Genomic DNA, 22,838 nt, shown 5'->3' with positions numbered 1-22,838 from the left:
GCATCCATTTTCCGGTGTGCCGGACCATCTTCTCTCCCTGCTGGAAGCACGGATTTATTCTGTGGAAAAGTCTTGCTGTTGCCGTCGTTCACACTCTGCTAGTGCGCTCTCGCTCTGCCTTTCGCTCCCGTGTTCCGGCATATTAATTAAACACTCAATCATTTTCGCATCGCTCGCTCGCTCAATGATCTCAGACACACACACACAGAGACACACACGCGTATGGTTGGCATTTTCATTGATGGAAAACCAAGGCCCACTTGGACGATATGCTCTCTTGGTTGTGTGACCTGGAAAATCATAGTGGTGGAATTGTTATTTTTATCGGTTCCCGGACACAGCTTTCCGTGACCTTTTCCGATGATCCGTGGTGATAGATTGTCATTGTGTCGTTTTCCTTTTGCAGATCTTCCTGGACGAAGAAAACGAAACGTGAAAACTGTGCCTGTTCCAGGTACGGAGTAGGTGCAGCCGAGAATCGAAAACGGAACAAAAGAAACGAAGCGGCAGCCCAGTGTCCAGTGTTCAGAGTGGGTGTCATACATACAGTAAAGTCCAAACACACCGAACAACGTTTGGTGTGGTTCACACAAACACACAAGCACATTTTCTCGCTCTCGAATGCACACATCACCCCAGCTCCCTCAGCCAGAATAAAACAAAGTAAAGAAGTGTGTGTGTGTGTGGGAGCGTGACTGTGTGCCTGCACGGTGGAAAATGGTACGGAAAGTGTTGTTGCCCGTGATGGTTTTATGCTTTCCTACCACTATCGCAACAGCGCGTACAGCATTCAGTCGCAGCACAGCTGTGTGGGGGAAAGTGTAGAAAAAGAAATGAAAAGCGCGCTGTAGGGGGAAGTGGCACGGTTGAGTGTAGTAGTGGCGAGAAAAAGGCGTCGCTCACGCACAGTCGCGCGCGTGGTGGCTGAAGTTTTAGTCGCGTTTGAAGAGGCACGCCGAGAGCAAGCAAGCAAGCGAGCAGCAGCAGCAGCCTGCCATCCGTGAAGAGAGTGCGTCGTGATTCTGTGTGTGGTGGGCTCAAGGCACACATACGCGCGAGAGTGCGAAATCAAAACGGGTCCAGCCATAGATTCTGGTGTGTGCGTCTAGAGTGTATGTGTGCGCGCGTGTGTGTGTGTAGAGCTGTGTGTTTCTTTTCCTTTTCCATACATTCTGGAAAACGATCCAAGTACACACAGGGTGAGGAAAAAATGCGGATGAATCTATAAATCTAAACTTGAAGAATCTCTAGTGTTTTGCGATAGAAAGGAAGGCGCCCAGTGGGGGTAACGTAGCGCAAGTGCAAATATTTTCGATTTTTCTTCAGTTCAACGAAAAAAAAAACACAACCGAAGAGAAAAGTCAGTTCAGCAGCTGTGCTGTGGTGGCAGTACGCCGATTGACAAGCGCACGGCAAGAAGAGCTGACACATCCTTCAGGAATACGGTGGACGAAACGAACAGTGCGAAATGTCTAGCTGGGCCCAGCGGATGCACCGCCGGGCGGCAACCTTCGGCAGCGTGGTAACGTCCTGCGGCCACCCGGGCACCCCCTACCCGCACCGGCTCGAGAAGGTGAAGTTTGGCGTACCGCTGGAAGAGGTGTGCAAAAACGATATCCCCGGACCACTGTTGGTGTTGATACTGAAGCTCAACAAGGAGGCTCCGTGCCGGAAGGATGTGTTCCGGGCGCCCGGTAATCAGGGTGCGATGAAGAAGCTGATCCACTTCCTGCAGCAGGGCCGGCTGGTGAACGTGGACAACTATTCGGTGTACACGATCGCGAGCGTGCTGAAAAAGTTCCTGCGAAAGATCCCGGGCGGTGTGTTTGGGCGGGAGGGTGAGGCGGAACTGTTCCAGATAGTGGACCTCGACGATGAGGTGCAGCAGCAGGAGAAGATTCACAGGTAAGGATGGGCAGAGGATGTGGTTAAATTTCGGGGTTTTCGCTTCGCCGTAGCGTAGGCTGCCGGTATTGCACGGTTGTCCATGTCCATGACAGATGAAAGTTTGACAGTTGTATATTGGAAAATGGACAATGTTGTTGGTGCTCTGGTGTTTCTGGGCATGATGTTAAAAACTGAAAATCATCTGAACCATCTGCAGAAACGGAGTCTTCTAAGACTTCGTCCGGTGTCCGATGTAGTAACGGAGCCGGTATCCGTGAGTCAGGAAAGGGGTATCAAATCCTGTCCAGGGACCCTCATTCCGTACGTAAGCCTGACCATTCAGCTAGGGGTAAATCGAGTCAAGGAAGCCAGTAATGATGGGAATACAATGCTTCTTGAGGTTGTAGAGACAAAGAAGATGAAGAAGAACCCGAATTGAGATTCTATTTCTAGTTCAAGAGGCCATATTACTAACCTCTCCAGCACCAGGGTTCTCTTGAAGAAGCGAATCTTTTTTTATTGTTCTTATAACACGTTTAAAAAAATGAAAGATTGCCATGTTAGAGATAAAACCCAGCCGCGTCCGGCCAAGTGACGGGGGCTTGTCGTGGGAAGAGAGACCACACATGCCGGTTGCGCTTCTCGGCTCTGCCAATCGTTACATATGGCGTGTATTAGGAAGTGATAAACAGGATGTCACGGTGTGTGATAAACAAGCTAGTTATGTGTCATGTTCGGTTGAGACGGCAAAGCAAGCGACTGGAAGCGGGCCGACACCATTATTGCACCGAATCGGTCCAATCTTTCTACCACTACTCTTTGTTGACATTAAGGTAAACCGATTGCGGTAGTACATATCTTGCCATGAATCACCGGTACGTTGTACCGGTAGCAGATTGTGCGAATTTTTGTTTTCGCTCAATTTGCGTCTTTGAGTCACATGTGTGGATGTATAAAATTTCTGTTAAAGAAATTATCAAACCGAGCATCACTTTTCGTGAAGGCTTTTCGTCAGTTCACGTTTGCCAACTCATTTCATCAATGAACCGTGTGAGATGTAGTAAGAGAGCGCGCGCGGCGCTAGTCACGAAAGGCAGCGATTACTATTTCCTATGCCTGCAGTGGTCATGTGCCGCAGTTGTGCAAGCCGTCATATTGTCGTCGGAAAATGGCAGAAAAGCGCAGCGCGTTGCGTTTTATTTATTGTCGGTCTGTTTCTCACCACTCAACTAACCGCTGGGTTTTTCGCAGCCGTTTTTCTTTGCCATTAAAAAAAAAAACGACAATCGAGATATCAGCTTCAGCTTTCGGTTATGGAGGCACCCCAAACGGCTGGCCACCGGTAGATTCATTCTGGTTGTTGTTGGCCTTATACGTGATCACTAAGCGAATCGCCGCATTTGTAAAGATAAAACAAAAAAATCACCACAAGGTCTCTCGCTTTGGGGCTGCTGCTGTGCATCGGCGGCGTGCTAATGTCTTTATTGTTTTTTTTTTGGCTAGCGTTTACTTTCCTCTCGAAGCTTGCGCATTGCAATAATGTTACTGCTGCTACTGCCCATCGCTCGTTTGTCTCTGCTGTTGTGTTATGTTTTTTGGCTGGAAGGACAGTTGTTCCGAAAGGCTTTTTGGCGAGGAACACCGTTCACTCAGTTCCGTTTTCCAGCAACGAAAAAAAAAAAACAGAGATGATGCGTTAGACTAGTCGTCTTGTCTGTTATTATGGTGTGTTTTAGTGGCACCAAAGTTGAACGAACGAAGCGCCGAAACTCCGGAGTAGGTTCAGAATTAGCGAAATGGAACCGAGTCGCGCTGGGCTGTATCGCAATCGGGGCTTCACTTCCGGTGTAATTTGTGGGGAAATGGTTATGAAATGTTTTTTGTTGTTGTTGGTGTCAAAACCTCAATATGTTCGCTTGGTGTATCATTAGTCTGCTAATTTGGCTGGCAGAACAGCTTGTGCATATTTAATAAGTAAAAGACCAATTTTGTAGTTCGTTCTGAGGGATAGTTTGGAGCTAAAACATGGACGACTTTTACTGGGAATTTTGTACAATAATGGCCATCTTGTCGAGGATGTTCTTTGCAGAGTTGTACGAAGGTATAAGAATGATAGAGGACCCTCACTGGATGTTTCTCGCTTTTAGTCAGAAGCAACAAGATCTCGAACAACTCTACAAACCTAGTTCTTCGACTGGTTTGTTTCAGGTGCAAAAAATGTTTGTATTTAGAATATTCCCAAGGCTTCACTCTGGACATCCTCCATTTCATTATCTGTTGGGTATGTAAAAGATGCATTTGGGTATGTAAAAGAGAATTTACTACACAACAAGTACATCCAATAATGCTGCCTCCAAGCCAGCATTCAACATACTGAATAAATGATTACGGCTCACCGTAACAATCTGTAATTCTCCGTTCTTACGGGCACCTGTTGCATTTCGTTAGCCTAATGGCTTCGATGACGGGAATGTGGAGTAGCCGGCTAAACTCCCTAAGCGAATTGATGTTGGCCTGACTTTGTTAGCCTGGCTGTCCCCCTCCAATCAAACCCGTCACCATACGTCAAAGGCCCTGAGAAAAGGCGAACACGACGGGGCCTACCCGGAGTAGCGGCAGAGCACTACTTAGCATAAGCCCACTCGACGGACTCGGTGGAGCAGTAGTTCATTCAGCCTCTTGAAAGGGAGCAAAAATGCAAACCATGTTCTCCAATCAAGACTGTTATACCATTCACACACATACGCACAATCCTCACTGGAGTAGGAGGAATCTCAATTCAACCCAAACATCTAATAATATCAATCAACTGGTTAGTGTTTACGGTGTGCTTCCATAATGACGCCCTCTTTTGTGTTGCCTGCTGTGCGTATGTCGCTCGGTAGAAGACCAGCACACAATTGGCGAACGCTCCAGCTGCAAACCACAGGAAGGGAAGAGGCTAGCTTTGCATTCCACCAGTTAATGGCATGGGTCCACCAGAGCTGCTCTGTGCCGTGGACAGAAAACCCAGTCGCGATGGGGTTTCTGATAGAACGGTCAGAATACTCATGACTCCGCGCGTATGGATACGATGCTTAAAGTAGGTTTAATTTAATTTCGCTTCAAAGTGCAGGATAGCGTACGACACCGCCTTATCACTCACTAGAATGTCATTTGCGCTCCAACATCAAATAGACCACAAATAATGCATACGAGCTGTGTGCGTCACAGGGAGAATAAGTTCTTGGTGGATGTTCAACGGTTCTGTTGCATTTCAGAACTAACTGATAAAAATAGAACCTTTTCTCCCCGTCTACCGGTTAAACCTTTAACAGTTGTTGGATGAGAAATGGGATTGCTATCGTGACGACGCCGGGCGGACAAAAATCCGCCTAATACGCTTGCCACCGAATCTCTTGTCCGCTGCTTCGGCTTTTTTACAATGAGCAATGCAATGCAGAAAGTCGTCGTCGTTGTGCGCCCGCGCCCAGTCCTAGCTCATCCACTGAGGGCGCGAGCAATAGGATGAAGGTTTTATGACCAGGAATTTGTCTCGCACAAGAAATAGTATATGATCGGTTGACGTTGTCCAATCTTCTTCGTGCAGGGGGAGCACTCTTCAGGGGGTCGTCGTCGTGGCTTGGCGAAAGGGTTCCGGTCGCAACTGCAGCTAAAGCGATAACAGATGTGTGTGTGTGTGTGTGGTGGTGAATGCAACTTTGGTGCGGTTGTACGGTTCGAAGGCGTTGTGCTGCAGCACATCGGCCCTTTTTTCTCCGTTCGTTGTTCAATTTGGAAAGACGATTCCAACGAACGTGGTGCAGTGCTCTGGCGGGTTTGCTTACACAATATCGACATTTGGTGCTGTTGTGAGGAGCTGTTAAAATCGGCTGTGGATACTGACCTAGTTGGTACTGCTGTGGCGAGCAATGCACCCCGTGTTTGTGCAGTTTGTGCCCCGGCTTGCTAGACATATTTCTATGCTTTTGCTCTCTTGTGTGTGTGTGTGTGTGTGGGAAGTCATGTAGCCGGTTGGGTAAGAATAGAAAAGGCAGCAACCTCTCTAACCCTTCTCTACTTCGCTTGCTCGGTGTTTATTGCCGCTCGTATTCTTGTGGAAAAGGAGAAGGAGGTTGAGATGATGTGTAGCACTGCTGCCTAGTAGTCTTGATTCCTCCCGTCAAACGAGAAGTTCCAAATCATAAATGGGCGTTGGATTGAAGGAATGAAAAAAGCCGTTGAGCATGCGGTTGTCCATTGCGCCTTTGTCTGCATGCACCGTCATGTTGCACAAACTTTTTTTTATTGTTTTGGCTATAACTCGATTAGTCATAGGGGCAATAAGTCATACTTCGTGGGGGGGCACTTTGGGAACGAATCGTCGAAGTTGGCGAGGGGCCGAAGTTGGACCACCCTCACGGGGACGGCCATTGGAGGAATGCATTTTTATGGCACTAAATGAATTCCAAAGGGATGGCGTTGGAGATCGCACTGTATCTCTTTCCTTTAGTTGTGCGATTTTCTTGCCGAGTGTCTATGTCTGAGTCATAGAAGACGAATTTGAGAAAGATTTTAAAACGATATCGTTGAGCATCGAGCTTGCAGACAAAGAATGACCACAATTCAAGAAGCACAATTCTGGTGCTGGTTTCAATTCAGTTATGCCTAGATTGCCTTATTAGGGCCAGCAGCAGCTGGTTGATGGGGTCATCCCAATTTACAGTCAGGTCTAGCCGAGTTGCCCAACACCAAATGGTATGCGAAGCATTGCGGTTGCAACACGCACCGAACCGAGCTCGGTACCACTGGCTTAGCTGCTGGGCCTCGGTTATTGTTGTGTTGTGACTCCCGTTTTTGGGATGAAGGTTTGGGCGAAGAAGTGTTTCACACCAAAGACGGAGCAATGTCTTTGTTATTTGATTTTAATTTGATAACTGCTCCCCGCGAGCAGCGGACCCAATCTCGGATCGGAGTGTGATCGGCAGAAGGGAGCGCAGAAGTACGCTGACCTTAGTCGGTCAATGTTAAAGTGATATTATTGCGTGCTTGGGAAGCTTACGGTTGGAAAGATCGGTTCGATTTTCTCACCAGCTTTCCGGCTCTGGAAAACTATTGGGCAAGGAATGTACAAAGCGCACTCGTGTCTCCGCCGGTAGTGGATGGCTATTTGCTGTAACTGGTTTTCAGTTGGTTTTTCGCACTTTTCTGTGTTTGTTTAGCAGTTGCAGTTGCGGAGGTGCAACGGCTGACTTTGGAAGGGTGGCGTGCGTAGGGGTGATGAAGCTAGTATCACCGGTATGTGAAACCGCTAATGGGCGTAGGTAGCGTGTGGTCGTGAAGGCAATTGACTGAGACAGAGCAGGCAGAGCTCTCGCTTATCTGGTAGAAGGTCGCGGATGGAGATTCTAACAAACAGAACCACTGTTTGAAGTTGCGATTTGAGGGAACTTTTAGAATTCACACAGAGCAACTGCTATGCCTCAATATTTTACTCAGTCAACACACAATTAATCACTGTAAACGGTAGCTTAGTCAGTTTGTACATGTATGTACAAGTTAACATCTTTAAAGTCTGAGCACATCTCAAGGTACGGCCTCCTCCGTTACGACATATTGGACGCAGTAAATGTCTCTATATTTGGTTAAGTGATTGTGTGCCAATTCGGTGCAAGCCAGTTTGACAAATAACACAATGCACAATGGGGCAGCATTGTACGAAATTTTCTTCCCCCCCGAAACGTATCGGCCCCGAGCCGAAGGGTAGAGTTACCTTTCCTTGTTGACGCGTGCATGTATGTGCACGTGTTTCCGTAAATCCGGGCGCCAGTTTATGACTGATGGGGGCTGCGCGGTAAGACGAACGCGCTACATGCAGCATGACGGCATGCTTTAAAAATAGAGCGATTTACGATGTCCCAAAACTGGGGAGAGGCTCATCGCTGATAAGGATCGTGATTGAGTATCGTACACGGAAACACCGCCGTGCGGACGACATCCACAACTTAAAACTATATCTTTTGCCAAACACCTTCGAGCGACGCAGAACATCATCTGCTCCCAGCTGTAAGACAAACAAGGGTGGGTTTCATTTAACTATCATTCCTGCATAATCGTGCGGACGTCGCAGCAGGCAGCAGATCATTGAGAGCAGATTAAAGGGGGATTATAGTTGCGCCGCTACTGCTGGCGTCATAATTTGTTTTGCATCTGACGTGCACAAGTGTGTCGCGTGAAGGATTTTCGTCCCTCCTGCTGTCGATCACCTGACGCGTGAGTGTGTGGATCGGTTCGTCCAACGTAGCACACGGCGTGTCCCAAAATGGGAAGGGAACATACTACTTGCAAGCTTCAGGGAGCGTTTCGGGTGTGCGGTTGGCAGGGCAAGCGTGCATGCACAAGGGTCACGGTTGGTTCCCCGAATGCCTAGGATCTTGCAGCTTCACGGGTCCCAACCGCATTTGGTTGTGCAGCCGAGAGTGTGGTGCGCGGTTGTAAATTGTTGAAATAGTTTCCCCTACTTCTGCTGCCTAGCCTGACCTGTCGACAACTTCTTGCTGCTTGTTCAGAGCAAAAGGGTCGACCGTGTCGACTGTTCTAGTGGTCCGCACGAGCAACTTCACCGCACCCTGCTTAGATGCACCTGGTCGCACAGCACCGATCTGATACGCCCGTTTAGTTTCTAATTCAACGAACTCCACAGCCGTCTCCCGAGAGCGGTCGGTACGGGACGGGTGATGGGATTTGATGTGTAGGTTTTGTTGGTTTCTTGGTCCGCGCACCATGCGATGGATGGATCTTGTTTTTCGTGGAGACACGCCGGCAATGCGCTTAACTGCATCGCGAAATGTGTGTTACACGCAGTGACACGGTGATATTTTCGGTGCGGCGTCCACGTCTTGCCCAGCCACCCATCGGCGAGACATTAGCACTGTGCACCTCATCCCAAAAGAGGAGGACGATCGACGACCGGCACACCGGGGCAATACAAAATGTGCACGATGGCGACGGTGATGGGATCTGCTCGATCTGTGTCCATTAGTGGACATTGCATCCATTTGTCACGACAAGTGTGATAAGTGGTGTGCCAACATGCGCCTCTGTCGGGCCATACTTCCATAGTCGCGCAGCTCCGGTTACGCACGCCAGACGCGAGGCTCGGCGCCTGCCGTTATTACTAGATGCACGCTGTTGCCAAATGAAATGGTAAAGTGTGCGCAGATATGCATGCACTTACAAGGAGTTCTTCTGCTCCATGATTGGTAGTGTGTGCGCGCGCTACTGAGCAATCGTGACGTGGAGTGGTGAATTTGATAAGGAATGAGAATGCTAATTGTTTCAGTCCAGATTTGGAGAGTACTCTGCTGCTGAGTCCGTTCGTGATCTGCATTCACGAACGACTGAGAGTGTCATACTAAATTGGGCTAGTTACGTCGAAGCTTCCAAGTCCCTCGATAAGAATTTATGTCTGAATTCCGTAACTGGGGGTTTCGAAAAGTGTGGGTTTCAATGATTGAATCTCCCCAACACTGATGCATCCACTTGCTGCGATAATTTTACTCGTCCTACCTCACATCGCAACAGGAAAAAAATTACCTCAGAAACGTGCGTCGGTAACTAGATTCGATTAGTCCATCACTCATCGCACCGGCAACACGTTGTCTGCTAACGTGGCCAAAATGTGTGTGTGTGGTGAAGCTGTGGCAAGTTATGGGGTGTGTCCCGGGTGCATCATCATCATCGACAGTAGGTGGGAAGGTAAAGTGTAAATGGAGTAGATGCGCGGACGAGTAAACGGAAGAGTCGTCGGTCTGTCAAAAACCACCAGCTAAACGGTGTGGTGTCGGCACAACGCGTCACCACAGACGAGCATTCCCCGGTGAAGTTGGAGACCAACCACAGGAACGGCCTCGTCGACAAACACACAACACTGGGTAGTAAAATTGAACTTAATTAAGAGGTTAATTTTTCCACCGTTTATAGTGCCGGTGCTGTTGTGTGCAGCGTTTTGTAGACGACCTGCTCTGTTCTCAACGGGCATGATTTTTGCAGGCCTCTCTGTCGACACCTCAACTGAGATAGAGGACGTAGTTTGGATTTGACATTAGACAATATCTAATATTATTGGAACAAGAGTTACGGAATTTCTTCAGGTAATTTAAACATCTTAACACGGAGATCACCATTTGGTGAGCGTTTCTTTTATCTTTGGTCCGTTTAGGGACGGATTAGCTGCGGTTGTCTCACCAAACTGTCAAAAAATCCGAGAGAGCGAGCACATTTGTGTGCCGGGAGACTGGATGTTCTAGACACCGGGTGCGTTCCGTTGCCGTCCATGATTGGCTAGCATCCATTCCGGTGTACGCGCTCCTCAAGAAGACGGATGTCGGTGGTGGTGACGAGGTCGCCGACAGCTATCGATTTCCCCCGGGGGTCACGTCTCTCCGGTCTGGTGTGCTGCTGCTGCTGCCATCGGGTGTTCCGTGTACGGTTGCGCGGCTGCTACGGTTTGTTACATTTTCCATTCGCACCAACGAAAGAAAAACCTTCACGTGGTTTTCGGTGACGATGCTCTGCCGGTGAGGGATTTTTGCTCCTGTGCTCCGTGCGGCTGTGCGAAGCCGAAGAAGGACACCCAGAGCGTGAAGCGATGATGACGAAGATGGACGGATGTTGACGTTTTCGCGTCGTCATGCTGTAGGATCAACTGGTGGCAACCTGTCTGTCGGCAGATCTGTCTGATGCCGGGTGCCAACTTGGTACGATGGTGATATTTTGTCGTACGAATATCTTTACGGCTGTTCCCTCGATTCTCCCAATTTTCTGTGGTTGTGTTCTAAGCATGCCACAGGGACACAGAAAAACTGATGATAAACTTCGATGGTTCGAGTATTTGATGACAAAACTCACCACTAATTGTAGCAAACGGTAGGAGATGCTGCTTCAAAACAACATTCGCTCGAAGCGTTCTTGAACGTCCTCGAGCGTGCTCACGGCGTCGTCGTCGCCAGACAGTCTGTGCCTGCAGTGCGCGGTAATTATAACTCCCCGTCATTCACCGGATCCGATAAGTTTTTGCACGTCTGTTGCATCGGCAATGGAATTGCTTTTAAGTGATTGACCATTAAATCTAATTATATCGCGTTAATTTAACCCCTTCCACTTGTGCAGCGTTAAAAAGTACTTTTGCCTTCCGGAGCTGCTTGAAATTCTTAGAACCTGGATATTATTTGCCTCTGCAAACACCTTGGAGAGTGAAAGTGTAATAGATAATTGCATTCTACTGGTCTAGCGGCGTGCTGATTCTTGCGCAGCACAATCACACCGCCGGGTATAGTTTCCCTTTTCTAGAGTTTGTGGTGGAGAAGACTAGCCACATTTATTTTTTAACACAATACTGTGTCCACGTGGAAGTGAAAGCGAATTCCATGACCTTAGTTTTGTCATGGATGTCTCCACAATCCCGCTGGCCACTACTAACCATTAATTTCAACCAATTTGATATAAGCGCGCAGTAGCTTTTGAGTGAGACTGGCAGGCTGGCTGTTGTTTTGCGGTTGTACATCCGGATCGAGAATCGTGTGCAATGAGCGAGAAAGATGTGAATGTATCATCATACATGCAGAAGACGTATAATTTAACGCTTAATGACAGAGTGGCTCGACGAAACTCCGATACTCCAAATGATGTACTTTTGCTTTCGGATCGGGAAGTCTTTTGGAATCGGCGTTTTTTTTTGTGGTTTATCATTCGCTTTCTTGAAGTGCTTCAACAATTTCTACGGAATACTGAGCTTGTGTAGACAGCTGATTCAATAGTTTTCTTGGTTTGAAGGCTTGATCTTCGCGGACGCCATTTTTAAGTTTGAGTTAAAGCCAAGTTTAATCAAATCTCAAATGTTGAATTTCCTAAAGGTATCTTTGGAAGCAACTTGGAATATGTAGAACTGTTACAATTTCTGATGCTCTAAGAAATTGACCCCGTTAACTTAAGCATAGTCGCAATAGCTCTACAATAGTAAGATAGACAAACAGAAAAAAGGCAATGCCGGCAGTCACTACACACGAGATACTCACGCCAGCTCTGGTGAATGGTTTCTTATCTAATCTTATCGCGCCAAAAACCATTCTGATAGTAAATTGCAACAAGGGCCCTCTTGTTGACGGGACAGACCAGAAACTGGCATCTTCTTCCCCCTTGTTGTGCTTTGCCCCCTGTGTGTGTGTGTTTACTGTCCGCCAAATGTATGTTGCATCGTTCGACAGTCGACGGTACCTTCAAGGGCAGCTTGTGTAGACGAGGTTGTAGAAACCGGTAATGCGATGTATATAGTGTCGTGGTGTTCCGTAGTGTGTTCCTGGCGATTTCTTTTCATTCTGTTTTGCTTTGTAAGCCCGGTCTTTGCTTCCTTCCCTTCGAGGTGTGTTCGGTCGTGTGCCGGTCGGCTGAAGATTGCAAAATGTTTTGCGTGGTTTATCGGACATGGTGTCGTGTATTTAAGCGGGATGTCATCGCTTAACTCCAATATGCTTATCGGGGTTTTTGGGGATGGATTGGAACAGCTCACGTAAACGTGACTGCTATCCAAATCGGGTTTAGGACGATGGTCGTCAAGAACTCTATGTTTGAAGATATTCTTAATTGTTTTTGGTATAAATCAGCTAATCCCTTTCAGGATTCATTCAGTTATGTGGGTTTACGTTTACTTACTCAATCAGTGGCGGAACAAGTCACTCTGCTGTAGAATCTGTTGAATCTGTAGATCTGTAGAATCTGCTGACTGGGCCATAGTTAAAGTCCAAGAGGAGACGTTACAAGAGTCCCCTTAGGGAGTTCACACTACAGTTGTGGCTATCGCATCGGCCACCGGGCTTATTGAGACCAGGCCCTCTAAATGATCGAGGCTTCCATGATCCTGTAATTAGTTTAAAGGAATTTATGCTTCTGCCTATATGAACGGGTCCCTTGAAAGCTCAGGGCCCCAACCATCTGCTTAGTTTGCTTAAACTTCTCCCTTTTACTCGTTCACACTTTTGATTGATTCAAATCTCTGTTTAGGATTCAAATCTCGTCTACAACTTTTTGTACCTTATTTCTTGTTACAACAGAGTCAGCCAAGTCTTGCGTTCAATTTTATTTGCACGTGAACGCAAATCGAAGCTGGACAAGCTTGTCGATCAACAAAACGGCAACGCAAACCTTCAAGTCAAAGAAGAGCTAAAAATGTAAACGATCGTACGAAACCTTTCCGACAGACATTGCGACTACAAACCGCATCTCACGCGGTATTTATGGCAATGGTTGTGTTTCCTCGCTCAACTTTGTCGTTGAATCGTGTCGGCATAACTGGGGAGGGGTGTTAAATTGTCGAGAGATAAACCGGAAACAGTGTTCAACATTATCGGTACGATGAAACCGATGGAACCCGCGCGCTCGGTGTTTCGCTAGACAGTATGACGTTGTTTACAAGATGGGAATTCTTTCCTGGGGGCGTTGGTTGATCGGATAAAATACTGATCCTAGGCATGCTTGTAAACTCTTCTAATAAAAAAAAAACAAATTAATATAACATTTTATAATGAATACAACTAAAAAAATGTATAGCTCATTACACTGTAAAGAATCAAATTTTAAATCCTTTTTTCTCACTCTCGTCCATGCTTTCTAGACTACTTATGTCACTGCCAGGCCACACGCAGCGTTTGCTGGTGTTGCTGTTTGGAACATTCCGCGTGATCGCCAGCAACTCCGAACGCGCCGAAACGGGCATGACGAGCGAAGCGCTCGGAGTCTCGGTGGCGCCCAGCTTCTTCCAGTCCTGTGTCAGCGACGGCAAAACGGCACGGATGAAGGATGTGCTGCGTTTTAAGGTGAGTATTGTGGCGTGTGTTAAAAAAGCGAGTGGAGTCCGGTGGTCGACGTATGCATTTGTTTGAGCTTCTTTGTGCAGAGCACAGGGGGTTATTGGTTGGTTGATGGTAGTAGAGTTTTTATCCCCAGTTGTGTGGTTGGTATTTTGGTGCCCGTGTGCCGTGTAAAAGTAGGCGCAATTGCTCATTTTACCAAGATATGTTCAAAAAGAGATATAAGCAACGAGTTAAATATCATCAGATATTGATTGTGTGACAGAGGTGACATTAGAAGCTCTTCGAATAATGGCGGGTAATTAATTTCAAATTGAACCGTCATGCCTTTTTCTAAAGGTTTTTTTTTATCAAATGTTTGATCATTTGTTGTAACACATCAATTTTCTTTGCCTCTTGAATCTAGTTGATCATTCACAAACAGCTGAACTTGTAAATGTGTGGCTACACCCTTTGTTGTGATTCTTTCATTTCGATGTTATCTAACACATCCCGCCATCAACACAGAGAGTGCCAATGGTAGATGCTGGCGGTGCGGATCGAAATAGGATAGAAATGGGTGTGATGCTCCAAGCTCCACAACATAACGCCTCATCGATCGACGGGCGTGTGTACTGATCGTTGGCCGTTAGCAACATTTTAAGCCTCCTTTTTGGCCATCATCATCTGCTTGATGGGTGCGCACGGTGTCGATAAAGCGTTGGAGATTTCCCATAGCGAAGAGAAAGAAACCTCCTTCCCAGAAGGAAGTATATCATGCAATTCGGTTACTGCAGGCCCCCAGCCTGAACCATCGGTTAAAGATGATGCGATAATCTTTCGCCGGTTGTTTCGATGTCGAACACCGGCGGGACGCACAACAGAAACTGGCTCACCCACTCAGCTCACCCACCCCAATTCAAACACACAGACACATATTATCGAATCACGAGCGAATTAGCTTCCCGATTTCGGTTTTGTGCTGGTTGTGGACGCATTGACTTTCACCCACCACCATCCTCACAAACCTACGACGGCGGAGCCCGTTGTGATGTGATGTGTACGGTGCCGCGAAGCGCTTTTTGTGTTGTTGTTGTTCGTGGTAATATCATGCTGCACCCGATCTCCACGATCGCGATTGGAACCGATTTTTAATCGTTTTGGGGCAACTCTTAGCTCTTTGGCCGTTGCTTATGGGCTTGAGCTCGAGCAATAGGAGGAAAGATGAATGAGGTTTGCCGCGGTCTCTCGGACACAGCACCCGATTATTAGATCGTGCATTTCGGACGGTGTTTTTATATGCTTACGTTTGCAATTGGTTTTTTGATTGCTGCTGCCGTTTTTTTTCCAGCTTCTTCTTCCCAACCACTGCAGAGCACGGGTGTGTGTGTGTGTACCGGTTACGTTACCGGGGTCCGGAAAATTGATACATTTTGTGTGGGCTGCTTGCAGCGACGTAACCGCCTTTGGACGGGTAATTGCGCGAGATGCATAAATTCAAACACGGGTTTTGGGTGATTTCGGATCGAGAAGCGATCGATCTGCTACACGATTCGAAGGTTTGAATAAACGACAAGACAACTTAAATGGCATGAAATAAAAGTGGGGTTTCCCATGAGTTGGTGGTTCGGAATGGTTTAGGATACAGGAATGGTTTGGAATAAAAAATACGTAACAGCGGTTTAACGTGCATTTGCGAGAAGAAAATTAAATGGCAAAGAGATTGAGCCTGAATGCATTGAAACACTATTTAAGTGCAATGCAATTTCACGAACATTATTGATGCACATCAGGAAGCGTTTAATGTTTGGTTTCAGTTAAGTGGTTTTCAGTTAAGTAAGAGCTTGGGGTGGTCCGGTGGTTGAGGCGATAACGGAACCGGTCTTCACACGGCAGAACCGTCACTAAAACCCCGAGAGGTTTCGGCCTGCCATTTCTTGACTCTCTGCGATGTGATTTTACCCGTTGCAAAGGGGCCAGCCCTGCGTACGGGGAGGCGGTCTGGATGGGATTTGAACCCAAAGATGGATGGGATTTGAACTCCCAAAAATTCTTGATCGTTTTACCTTTTAGTTTAATTTGTTGATTCACTAACGGTAGCAATTATGACATGAAAATCGGAAACAAGCCAGTCCGCAAGGAAACGAATCAACACCTCCCTCAACAGAAACCAGGTCTGTCCTCGATGGGTGGAATCGTCTACACGTCTACACCTTCCGAGGTCACACTTTCCTATCAATTCTGGTATCATCATGCAATCCATCCGAAGGCGTGATGATTTATACCCAGCTCTACGGAACTGTTACACTTGCTGTGTCAGCCACTTTTGATGGCCCGGACGAGTTGCGATGAGCAGCAACCAGAGCGCGAAATAGAGGGACCAACGGTTCAGGGTCTACAACTCCGTTTGCTCCTCTTAAAGCGAATGTTCCACGATTGGCAATGCTCCGGTACATCATGTGGCCGCCGGTAGCAGTGGCAGTTGTCTCGCTTTGATTTTCTTACCGAGTTACCGATTGCCATTTTCCGTCTGTCCGTAGCTGGCGTGCGTTTTTGTGTTCTTCTTTATCAGTGTCAGAGAAAGGAAGGAAGCTGATGTTCGAGATCGACGTTGGTGCGCGAGGTGAGATCTCTTCTGCCCATCATTACTGGAAAACAATCCACCATTGCGTTCTGTTTTGCCATCTGTTTGTTTTCACAATTTCTCTCTGCCTACATTTGGGCCTCTCACTTTATCCTCGCAGTGTCGTAAATATGGCTTTTTTTGTGTGGCGTTTTAGCTTCTTAGCGGACGTGACCACTCGAAGGTGATTTTTTTTTTTGGGGGGAAACAACCGAAAGTCAAGTGTTTTCCCAGGCGCGCGTGTATTGATGATATGAAGTTTTGACTTTTTTTTAAACGCGTTGATGAGTCTCCGGTCTGTGGAAGGTCACCTGCTGGAGGAAAACTAATATTTAACAGAAATATTGATTTATTGTATATTAATACAGCGCACGATCGCAAAACAAAACACGGTCGGCTGGATATGAAGAAATTGATACTTTTCTTACCAAATGAGTTACACAACGCAACTGTTGTTACGCTTCGTTCAAGCGCTTCAAGCTTCACTGATTAGACGATGTTTTTATTTGCCTTTCTTTTTTTACTAAACAAACTCTTCAAAAGCGGCACCTTGCTGCACGGCTTGCTGCACTCTTCGCATACCGGAAAGTTGCGGATATCGGCTGATTTATGGTTGCGCATTTTTTCCTGTACAATATGCGTCTTTTTTAAACACATGCAGAGGGGTCGTGGCAGATGAAGTAGCAAGCCTCGGACTGTGTCACAAAAACCTCAAGAAACTCATACGATAGTGCGTGCTTCTGTCTGGATCGCAAGCGCTCTGAAGCGGGAAAATTGAGTAGTTAACAGGGTTTAACACTACTAAATCGGTTACTTTTCGTGTACTTATACTGCAATAGTTCAACGTCGGCTAAAATGTCGCCAGGAAGCGATGCGTACAAGCACACCTCAATTGACGGATGGCAGCAGCAGCAGCTGCTTGGCGGCCCCGGGCTCTGGGGAGAGAGCTCACGCGGCGCGATGATATGCAGTTCGAAGTGACAAGGTTGTTTGTTTGAATGTCGGCCAGCCTCTGTCTGTGTGTGTCTGTGCGCGCACCTCCCGAGACGCTCCCGAGCACCCGGTGAGAAATAGTGCACCGTGTCAATATGTACAACACATGCAGTCGCTGCCATCTTCGCGGTGTTGCAGTTCGGGGATGATGCTGTTGCACGTACGTCTCTCGCCATCGCCAAAGGGCGGCCCTTTACTCTCACACGCCTCAGGATATCGGAGGCAGGGCATTTTCGTCGACTGGTGACGGTTTTTTGCGTTGACGTCAAACCCCTTGTGCGCGTAATCGTGCTGGCGCCGCAATTTGTTCGTCCATTTGTTTGTTTGTTCGCCGTAACCGCTGTTTAGCGCGTCGTCGTCGTACGAGGCATGTCGGAATGACTTTTTGACTGCTGATGTGTGTTGCTCGAGGCAAAAACCCTAGGAGGTTGTGTTTTTGGTTTGGCGCTCGTCAAGGAACTTACCTGCTGGGGGTAGTGTAGATCGACTGTTTCACCTGTGTAGGATGAGATTGGATTTGTGGGGATGGATCTGGTGCACATTTCTGGAGGTCAGATCTTTGGGTTCAATCTGGTTTAAAGAGGTCTTGTTTGTTATGTTATTGCACGTGAGATTAAGGGCATGGTTTGGGAAGTCGGCTCTCTGGTATAGGTCGAGATCTTTGGCTAGTCGAGTTATTCTGAGTATTACTATGTCTAGTTCTTAACTTAATATTTTCTTCCAAAAATTATTGATCATATATTAACATCTCGAATCATCGTGAGGACATGATCAAGAACTTCAATTGATCTGTTGAAGTATACAAGTCTGGGATTTGTCCTTGTATGCCATGAAGTCCATGATCAAGTCCTTTGCTATATTGTCATAAATGAGCGAATATCGGTCCCGGAACAAACAAATCCAAGTATAGCTCTGTGAATATCGGTTTTACATGTAGAGATTGCACGACTCTTTCCTGGGATGCATCTACCGTTTGTTAATCACCATCCAATGAATATTAATGAATTATTGCTCATTGCTTACTGCTTTAAATAGTATGGCTGAAATAAATGGTAAAGCTCACCTTCACGGATTTTTTAAAACTCATTCTTCCTTATTACTTCGCTCCATCCGGGTTTGATGGACGATCGAATCGGAAGTGAAAGTTACCGACAGCCCAACGGGTCCCTTAAACACTTCCACTGCGCGTTACGTACCGAGGCGCTAAACTACTGCTGCTGCTGCTGCACAATCTTGGTCCGTTGGAAGGAGTTTAGCACCGAAGTTTTAGGGCATGGCAGGGCGAGCGTGTGCTTACTTAAGCGTAGCATAATTCACTTTCATTTAGGCAAGCAACAGTTTAATAGCTTTCCTCCCTGCCGATGGGATTTTTTGTGCATCGTGTGCCGTGAAACAATCGCCAACCTCTTGTTCCACCGGCGTGCACCAAATCAAGGTGAGCATAATGAGTGAATAATGTTGCTGCTTGTGAGACCGGGTAGCAGAAGATCGTAAGTGGTAGTTTACCCCGGGTGCTGTAATCATATCGTTCGTTTGAGCTCTCCCTTCCTTCTTTATGGGTCATGAATTCCGTGACCCGTTGGAGTGGTTTCGGGATTACCATGGACGAAACAATCCATCCGCCGCAACACCGCTGAAATGGGCGCGCGCTCGAGCCACTCATAAACATATTTGTTTGTCGCCAGTTGCAAAACTTTCCCTTCACTACTGGTGCAGCACAAGGGTACACTGCTGGTGTTGTTCGGAAGGTGGGTTCTGCACTTTCTAGGCCGCCATATTTGTGGGCACCTACCGGCCAGCCAGCGTGAGTTCAGGGGTGGGTGCCCCAAACCATCCTACCGGAACGGCCAAAACTATCAAAGTTGTGCTAAAAAATCGTCCTCCCTTTTTAATCGAGCGAGCACACCACCACTGTGTGCGCTATCTGTGTCCGGTTGCGCTTGCCACCGGGTCGCCACAATCTATTGTTTTGCGACTGCGCATGGGCACACGACGGTGTCGCGGTGTATGCGCGCGCGCGCGCACAATGCCTCACCGGCGGCTTAATGTAACAACTCTTTCAGTTTTACCTCGCGCACCACGCTATGCAATTTGAAGTGAGAAGTGGGTTAGATGGGAAAGGCAAAAATTGCACCCAAGCGCCACCACCCCGCGGGGGCCCCTGGGTGTCGATTCGATTATTGCCACGGTTCGTTGAATGTGTGCGCTAGCCTAGGCCTTCGCGTGTGCCAACGTGTGGCTGACTTGCGTGCCACATTCTTCCCGTTCAAAATTCATCAATATCATAGCCCTTCGATATGCAAGTTTCCTCCCGCCTGCTACGGAACCGGGCGGAACGAGCATAAAACGTTTCATTTTCGTTTGATCGATTCGTGGGGCGGTAATGGGCAAGACAAAAATCGGTGGCCGAAACGATGAGCTAATGAACATAATTGTTTCGTTTAAATGTTGTGTGGGCTCCTCGTTGCGCTATAGCCGCCGTCGTTGTTGTACTGTGGTGGATGTATCTATTTATTAATTGCAAAGGTTTTTGTTTTCGTCGTTTTGTTGGATTTATGTTTCTCTTCGTTTTTCGTTTGCAAATTCCATACTGTTTCTCCTGCAATAATGGTCAATGGTGGTGAGCATAATAGTTTGCTGGAAGCGCGCACGAGTGTGTGGTGCAAGAATTTGTAGCCGCTCATTTTTCGTGTTTACGCTTTGTAATACCGCTTGTGTGATGGCATCGTCATGGAAGATTAAATTTGGGTTACGTAGCGCCCGTGAAAGTGAATAGGAGGAGGAGAAGGAGAGGGGGAGGAAGCTATTTGTTGCAAAATTTTAAAGGAAGAAACTATTTTTACGGTCTGTACATAGGATAGTGCAATATGAACAGCTTTATTTTCAATTTCTTAACACGCTTTAATTTAAACCAAATTTGGAGCGATATAAATTCTATATATTTTATAGCAATATATTTCTTCGATAGTCCTTTTTACAAAATTTTGCTTAACTGCAATCCTGTATGTGATGGCACCTTTCTCTAAAAGCAAATTCTATTTGTTCTTGTTTCCTTTCTTCTCTTGAATAAAAAAACATAACTGCATTCAACTCACGGTTCAACTTCCAAATAAATAAAACAACAACTCTATCAACCTCGTGCCAACTCTATTCCCACACGCTAACCTCACGTCTGTATGGTCTAATCAATTCGCCACGATTCGTGTATGTGTGTACAACGATCGTTTTGCGTTTTATTGAATTATGCTATAAACGATGGGAATACATGCTATAAACATATGGGAACAACACAATGCACGTGTGTAACAACCACGCTAAACAAACGAAAAACAAACAAAACGGTTTGTTACGTGCAATTGGCAAACAAATCATCTCGTTGCGCGCTCGACGCATCGCCACAAAACCATAATCATGCCATTACGACTGCAAATCGGGATACACAAATTTGACACATCGAACGATTAAAACCCAAATCTCGCGAACGCGAACTACAACGACACATCAACCACATGCTACAACACAATTTAACAGGCGGAAGTTCACGTAAGTTGGTGACGATTAAGCAAGCATAAAACGTTTAGTTTGTTCACCCGGTTGTACGAACATGTTTCAGTTTGATTCGGTGTATGGTTCATGAAATTGCTAGTGGTTTTATTTTCGTTTTTTTCCCTTATATTGGCAAGTTCACTTTTAATGTTCATCTGTGATTGGAATGAAATTATTAAAAAAAAACACATCTTTCGTTGTTAATGTTTTGAGTTTTAGAAATATTGTTCTTACACACAAGTTAGATTGTTTTATTTAACGAATTAGAATCATCTGCCTTGTTGCACCTTTCATCACACGTACATGTACAATCCAGGATGTGGTTGCTCGTACCGCCAAACACTGATATCCGTATCTTTCCAAAGAACGTTGTACTAAAGACCATATTTTATAGCAATATTTAAATGGAAAGTTAGTTTCGTGTCGGTCGGTGGCACATTCCCGAGTGCTACTCCCTACCACGATCTTATGCATGCAGGTTAACCTAGCGAGCTGACCTATTATTTGTGGCGTTAATATTTGTTTGTTTTTGATCTTTTGATCCTCTTCACTCGTTGTATGTCGACCGAGAACTACTACTTCACACTGTTACGTTATTGTTTCGTTTCTAGTAGATAGTGTGCGATGATATGTCCGTTTTCCGCCTATTCCTTCTTCATGTCTTTCATGTTGCTATCCACTGCAAGCTCGCCATTTTAGGCTGATGCCTCTGTTGTGCTTGCCCAACGGCTAATGTGATGCCATTTGTGGCTTAGTGCTGGGTCACTAGTAATACTGTTCGATTTCGCCCATAAAATCGTTACTCTCAGCTCGTAGCACTTTCGAAACTCTTTCATTCATCAGATGTAGAATTTGCTCACCACTGTGTGTAGACATCCATGTCCTTTGTTTATAGTGTTTGTCTTGATGCGTACAATACGTCCTTCTAAGCTTTCCAGTGTCCTCTCTCTCTCTCTTTGTAGCTCTTTGTTCCTTCTCGGTAGTCTATCTATCTATCTGTATGTTGAAGTCTTTATTGATGGGTCTTCCTTTTCTCACTATGACACATCTCTCTGTCCCCTTTAAAACTGCTTTCTTCTGTCTTGTAATGCCTCTATTGAATCATCCCGTTTCTTTCACCGCAACTTCCGAACTTGAATCGTTTAATGAAGTGATGTCTATATATTAATTATACATTTAAGCGTTACGTTCATAGGTAGTTTAGCTACCTAGCTACACCAAACCTCACAGTCGTCTAATATGAAGGTTTCGTACCCCAACTAGTAGCGTAATGTGACATTTGTTATGGGTTCCCCTGTTTCGTGTCCAGTTTGCTTTGCTTCACTCACTTATCCAGCGTTTGTCTGTGTGTGCCGTTTACAGGTGGCGACCAAGATAATGAAGCAGATGATAGAACAATTCACTGCCTGTGATCTGTTCGGACGCGTCAACTACGAGTATTATGCACGGGTAACCGGGCGTGTCCTGCGAGTACAAGACGAATGGATATGCTCGTTCCGTTATCCACCGCCGCCGCGAGGCAAGACGGCGCAACAGCATTATGCACGTAAGTAGCGTGTCGGACCCCGGATGGTCGGGCAGTTTGGAGTTTGGAGGCTGACGAAAAATACAGACCATGATACTGAGGAAGACACGATTCTTCTGCTGTATTTTGTCAACGGAATGTGTGCGAGTGTTTTTTTTGCATGTGGCCAAGTAGAAATAAGGCAATAGTTTTGATTTCAATTATTTTGAACTAGTTTTTTGGTTTTGTTGTTTTGTTTGCTTCGATTTTTAAATATAACTTTTTTGTTTCATATCGCCTTTGTTTTGAAACGATCCCAAAAACACTCGCTGCACATTTCAGTACTTAGTATTTTGTTTCCATTAGTTTACTAATTGTTTGTCTTTTTTTGTATCGCTCTCTTTCTTCTTCTTGTTTCTTTTCATTGTTTTATTTTGTTTCTTTTTTCATGTTTTTGTTATTG

The 22,838-nt window shown here is 46.3% G+C and overlaps 1 protein-coding gene and 1 long non-coding RNA gene across 18 annotated transcripts in view; one reads left to right on the top strand and one right to left on the bottom strand.

Moving 5' to 3' along the window:
* The window catches only part of LOC118505863, a 36,007-nt gene that overhangs the window by 1,770 nt on the left and 11,399 nt on the right, over positions 1 to 22,838 (top strand). For 14 of the 17 annotated variants that reach the window (XM_036042265.1, XM_036042267.1, XM_036042250.1 and 11 more), the window contains exons 2-5: positions 407 to 1,905; positions 13,535 to 13,736; positions 20,857 to 20,868; positions 22,234 to 22,417. In XM_036042265.1, coding sequence (XP_035898158.1) covers positions 1,469 to 1,905; positions 13,535 to 13,736; positions 20,857 to 20,868; positions 22,234 to 22,417 — 835 coding nt within the window. In that variant the 5' untranslated portion in view covers positions 407 to 1,468. The remainder of the gene's footprint in view (positions 1 to 406; positions 1,906 to 13,534; positions 13,737 to 20,856; positions 20,869 to 22,233; positions 22,418 to 22,838) is intronic. The other 3 variants (XM_036042261.1, XM_036042264.1, XM_036042259.1) reach the window with 2 other exon arrangements.
* On the bottom strand, positions 12,286 to 13,528 carry LOC118505864. Its single transcript, XR_004905458.1, has 3 exons — positions 12,955 to 13,528; positions 12,577 to 12,781; positions 12,286 to 12,485 (listed from the first exon to the last, which is right to left on the bottom strand). It is a non-coding gene; the product is annotated as an uncharacterized LOC118505864 (long non-coding RNA).

The sequence above is a fragment of the Anopheles stephensi genome, chromosome 2, assembly GCF_013141755.1.
Source record: "Anopheles stephensi strain Indian chromosome 2, UCI_ANSTEP_V1.0, whole genome shotgun sequence".
Classification (NCBI taxonomy): Eukaryota; Metazoa; Arthropoda; class Insecta; order Diptera; family Culicidae; genus Anopheles; species Anopheles stephensi.
This window is presented reverse-complemented; position numbering and strand designations above follow the sequence as displayed.